The 5,055-nt window shown below is 70.2% G+C and overlaps 1 protein-coding gene across 1 annotated transcript; it reads left to right on the forward strand.

The window, feature by feature from the left end:
- Positions 1 to 296: 296 nt before the first annotated feature.
- On the forward strand, positions 297 to 2,312 carry NKX2-3 (NK2 homeobox 3). The gene is made up of 2 exons (XM_064716752.1): positions 297 to 975; positions 1,637 to 2,312. The coding sequence occupies exons 1-2, from the start codon at positions 633 to 635 to the stop codon at positions 2,275 to 2,277; spliced, it is 984 nt and encodes a 327-aa protein (XP_064572822.1). The 5' UTR covers positions 297 to 632; the 3' UTR covers positions 2,278 to 2,312.
- Positions 2,313 to 5,055: the final 2,743 nt, after the last annotated feature.

The raw sequence follows: 5,055 nt of genomic DNA on the forward strand, positions 1-5,055 counted from the left end.
CGCGGGAGGCACTTGCGGGGCCGTGCTGGTGGGGCGGGAGGCCGGGCTGGCGGGGCCGCACATGTCGGTCCCTGCCGGGGCCGGACCGAGCCGTGTGCGGGCAGGGGCCAGCGGGGCGCGCCCGGGCGGGGGTCCCTACCTACCTACACGTGCTTAGCACTGGGGGGCGCGGCGGCGGCTGCCGCGGCTCTCTGCGGGCACCCCGACCCCGGCGCACCGTCCCCGCGCCCGCCGGGCGGGTGCCGGGCCGGCGGGGCGCTCTGCGGGAAAGCAGCCTCCCCGAGTGCAGCCTTAATACATTGCTATTTCTGGCCGGGCGGCCGGAGCCGGGCAGGGGGCCGGCTCTGCCTCCCCCTCTCTCCAATGGTGAGGCCGCCCCCGGCCCCTCCTTGCCGTGACGTGCCGGCCCGGGGCAGAGGAGGCTCCCGAGCCTTTGGCTGTCCCTGCAGAAGCTGTAACAAAACGCAGACCCCCAGCGCCGAGCTAATGGAGGCAACTTAGACAGAAGCAGGCGCGGCCCCTCGTCTCTCGGCGCTGCCTGCTCCCCCCGCACCGGGCGCGGCGCTCCCCGCCGAGCAGCCGCCCGAGCGCCGCCGGGCCCGCGGGACTGCCTGGCCGCTTGCGCTGCCCCGATGATGTTACCGAGCCCCGTCACCTCCACACCCTTCTCTGTCAAAGACATCCTCAACCTGGAGCAGCAGCAGGACCCGCACTATGGGGCCCAGCTCCCGCACCACCTGGAGCACCACTTCCACCCCGCTGCCTGCCTGCTGGCGGCCGCCGACGGCGCCCGCTTCTCCGACGGCGAGGAGGAAGAGGAGGAGGAAAAGCTCTCCTACCTGAGCCCCATGGCAGCGCCCGGCAGCCAGGCGGACGCGCGGATCTCCGCCGACAACTACGTTCACGCCGTGCTGCGCAGCTCCTGCGAGGCTCCCGGGCCGGGAGAAGAGCTGGACCCGGCGGTCCGAGACCCAAGTGAGTATCGGCTCCGCCGCGCTCCCCGCACTGCACCGCCCCGCCGGGACGGGCCCCGCGCTGCCTTCCCGCGGTGCGTTCCCAGCCCTCGGGCATCGCCCCGCGAAGCCCAGGTCCCTGTAGCCTGCCCCACGTCCCTTGGCCATGTCGGGCTGTGACAGGCACGTCGGGGGCTGCCACCGCCCTCCTCCGCGCCTCGCTCGCCTCCTCCCTGGGTAGTGCCTCCGCATGGCCCCAGTCCGTAGGTGTCGGATCAGGCCCGGGCTCTGCAATTTCGGTAGCGGAGGGGAAGGAACGGGTCGGGTTAGGCCCAATCCGCACCCGCTGCGGCGGAGCCCGGCGGCGGAGCAGGTGCCCGGCGCTGTGCGCGGCGCGGCCTGGAGCTCTCCTCGCAGTGCCGCAGCGGTAACGCCGCAGCTGCCCCGGAGGTGCGGGAACGTGCCCGGCCCCGCAGCCCGAATCGAGCCCTCGCAAACACAGGCGGTGCCCGAGACGGCCGGTCCTAGCGCTGCCTCCCCGCCCGCACCGCGGTGCCCCGACGGGCGCGTAGCGGCGCGGGGCCGGCCGGGCGCGGAGCCCTCGTCCGCCGGTGGGGCCCGCCGGGAGCAGCGAGCGCCCGGCGTCGGCCAGGCGCACCCGTGACCTGTGTTGCCCCGTACAGAGAGCTGCGTCCTGAAGAAGCCGCTGGACGCAGCGGAGAAGGCGGAGGAGACGGAGAGGCCGAAGCAGCGGAGCCGGAGGAAGCCGCGCGTACTCTTCTCCCAGGCGCAAGTCTTCGAGCTGGAGCGCCGGTTCAAGCAGCAGCGTTACCTGTCGGCGCCCGAGCGGGAGCACCTGGCCAGCAGCCTCAAGCTCACCTCCACGCAGGTGAAGATCTGGTTCCAGAACCGGCGCTACAAGTGCAAGCGGCAGCGGCAGGACAAGTCGCTGGAGCTGGGCGGCCCCGCGGCCCCGCCGCCGCCGCGCAGGGTGGCCGTGCCCGTGCTGGTCCGTGACGGCAAGCCGTGCCTCGGCGGGTCGCAGGGCTACAGCTCGGCGTACAACGGGCCCTACTCCTACAATGGCTTCCCCGCCTACGGCTACGGCAACGCAGCCTCCTACAACCCCGGCTACGGCTGCACCTACCCGGCGGGCACCGGCGGCGCGTCCATGCAAGCCGCCTGCAGCCCGGCGGCGGCCGCCAGCCCCTTCGTGAACGTGGGCGGCCTCGGCGGTTTCAGCGGCGGCGGCCAGCCGCTGCACCAGCCGGCGGCGGGGCCTTCCTGCGGCCAGGGCGCACTGCAGGGCATTCGGGCCTGGTAGCCCGCACGCACTGAGGGTCGGGAGCGGACCGACAGGACGGCCCGGCGGCTCCGCGGCCCCGTTAGCACCCGCACCGCAGCCCGGCTGCGCGCCACGCGCCCTGGACCGGAGGCGGCGGCGGCGGCGGGACGGCGCGGCGGGACCCCGGCGCTCCCGCGAGCATCGGTGCGGGGCCGGCGACGGACGGAGCGGAGCGACGGCGGGACGGGGCCGCGCGAACCCGCAGCGAAGCGCCGCCGCCCCGCGGAGCCGCCGCGACGGCCGGGCGGGCCGGGCGGGCCGGAGCCGATCGCGCCGCGCCAGCGGAGCAGCTTTGCTTGTAAAAAGCCGACGGCGGGGCCCGCTAGTGCCGCGGCTCCTCTATCTACTCTGTATCGGTCACTGCCAGCGCCAGCTCGCCCAGTCAGTCAATAAACCAGGTGCAATACTCGCCGCCCGATCCTCCTTCGTCCAGCGGCCGGTGCCCGGCGGAGGGGCCGGGGCCCGTGCCCGGCGGCGGGGCGGTCGCCGCGTCGTGCCCGCGGGGCAGGGCGGCCCGGCCGGCTTGTGAGCGTGCCAAGGGCGCTGAATGGGGCCGCGTAGCTCAGAGCCGGGCCCATTGTGGCCGACGGGCCGGCGCTGAAAGGAGCCGCCGAGGAAGGTAGCGGGAATAGGCGCTTATTGGATTCGGGAACAAAAGGTGTGGCAGGGAGGCGAGGGACAAAGGGGCCCCGGCGCCGAGATTGACGGGCCGCTTTGCCCCCCACTGAGGCCCAGGCCCGGCGCTTTATGCGCGGGGGCTGCAGAAACGTGCTGGGTTTTGTTCCCCATTCTGGGAGCGCAGGGGAAGAGGAGGGGGGTCCGCGGGCCGCTGATTAGGGCCGGCCGGGCCGGGCAGCCTGAATGCCGGGTCATTATTGCTACATGTTCAGCCATTTCGCTCGATCGCAGGGGGAGGGGGCGGCCGAGGCCCCTGAGCCCCACGGGACCGGCCGCGGGGTCGCCTGCCGCCTGCCCCGTCCCGGGCCGCCCGGTCCCGCTCTCGCCACCGAGGCGCTCTCGGGGCGGTGGCGGCCGCGCTGCCGCTGCCGTGCGGCTCCTGCCGAGCCCCGCCGGGATGGGCCGGACACCCGCAGAGCAGCGCGGCAGCAGCGGCCGTGCGGGGCACCGCGGGCGGCTGGGGGACCGAAGGCGCCGGGAGCTCTCCCGTGCCGTCCCGCACATCTGCCCGGCGGCCACCCTGGCTCTCCCAAGTTCTTTCCAGCGGAGCCTTCTTGGAGCCGGCGCGACGGACGCAGACCAGGGGCTGGCTATGCCACCCCCCTGACCCAGCGCTGCCCACCGTGTCCTCCCCATGAGCTCCCCATGTGTGTTGCGTGACAGTCCCTGTGTCCCGAGCAGAGGACCGGCTCTGCCCTCGCAGAAGCAGCAGGTAACACCGCTGACGTTACTGACCCCGGGTTTAAGCTGCACATTCCCACCATTCAAACTAAACGTGCACCTTCGGGGTTTGCTGTTTGAAAGGAACCGGAGAAATTCTTTCCACTGTGGGGACAGAGTGGGAACCCGCAAGCCTCGGCTGCCAGCCTGGCTCGGCACGGCACGGCACCCCGCTGTCCCGCGAGCCGCCCGAGGCCAGCAGGCTTCGCGGGGCCGGCGCTGGGAGAGGATGCGGCACGCCCAGCTGATTGTTTGCTGGATGGCAGTAAGGTGTCGCAGGAGAGGAAGCCCAGGCCCTGCTCTTGGCTTTCAGAGATGAGTGGTTAAGGCCCTGTGGTCTCGTGGGTAGAAACAGGATAGCCAAGAACAAAGGTAATGCGCTTTCTTCACAGCAGCAGTCAGGCTGGAGAGATTTGTCTCTGCCATAGGAAGGAGTTGCATTTTCCTCCATGTTCTGCCAGACTGTTGTCTGCAAAAATAGGGGACTCGTGTGAGTTCATACTTCAGCATGCAAGCCAGAGGAACCGTAACCACAATAGAAGCTCCTCCAAAATCTGGGTGTGTGAGAGGAGTTCCCAGCTTAACACATCCCTTCAAAGTACATGGCAGCTGATGAGAAATCCACTGCATCTCAGCAGCACCCAGAGGCTCTGGCTGAGATCAGAGCCCAGCATGGGACACGCTGCCCAGGTCTGTAGTCACAGTGTCTAGAGCACAGACTGTTCTGTAAAGCAAAAGGACACCAAGGGACCTCACGGATGTGTGGCAAGAGGTGAGGCAGTACCAGCATGATCCAGCACCAACAGTACCCAGCTGCGGCAGAGCACTCTCAGCTGGTGCCTGGTCACAACCCTGACCCCTCTGTGCCTCCACGGAGCTGGAACAGCTCCCAGTCAGGGATTCTGAGAGGCCTGACCGCAGGCTGATGTCTCATGGCGCTGGAAGGTTCTAGATGTCCACCATAGCAAGCCCCATTCCTGGGACAGATCCCAGCTGTCCCACCAGCTCGGACTGGAGGAAGGGCAAGGGGTTAGTGGGAGGGACCCCTCTGCAGAGCCTCGCCCAAAGCTCCTGAGCTGCTGGGGAGGACAGAGCAGCACAAAGAGACGGCGGTAATGGAGGGCCCAGAGCAGGGTGGCGGAAGTGGAACGCTCCAAAGAGGAGGAACAGCCGGCAGAGGCCAGTGGGAGGGAGATGGTGGGAGATTGCAGATGGGAGCGGCTGCCCGGGGAGGGGAGACACAATGGAGGGAAGTTGCTGCGTGGCTGTGCTGGAGGCAGCACCCGCCCCTGATGCGCCCTGTCCCCCACAGCCCAGGCCGGAGCAGGGTGCCTGCAGCGGGGTGAGGGCCACAGGGAG

This window comes from Zonotrichia leucophrys, chromosome 6 (genome assembly GCF_028769735.1).
Source record: "Zonotrichia leucophrys gambelii isolate GWCS_2022_RI chromosome 6, RI_Zleu_2.0, whole genome shotgun sequence".
NCBI lineage: Eukaryota > Metazoa > Chordata > Aves > Passeriformes > Passerellidae > Zonotrichia > Zonotrichia leucophrys.

Coding starts and splice junctions, on each gene's coding strand:
- NKX2-3 (XM_064716752.1), top strand. CDS start 633: ATGATGTTACCGAGCCCCGTCACCTCCACACCCTTCTCTGTCAAAGAC. Junction 976..1,636: donor CCCGGCGGTCCGAGACCCAA/GTGAGTATCGGC, acceptor TGCCCCGTACAG/AGAGCTGCGTCCTGAAGAAG.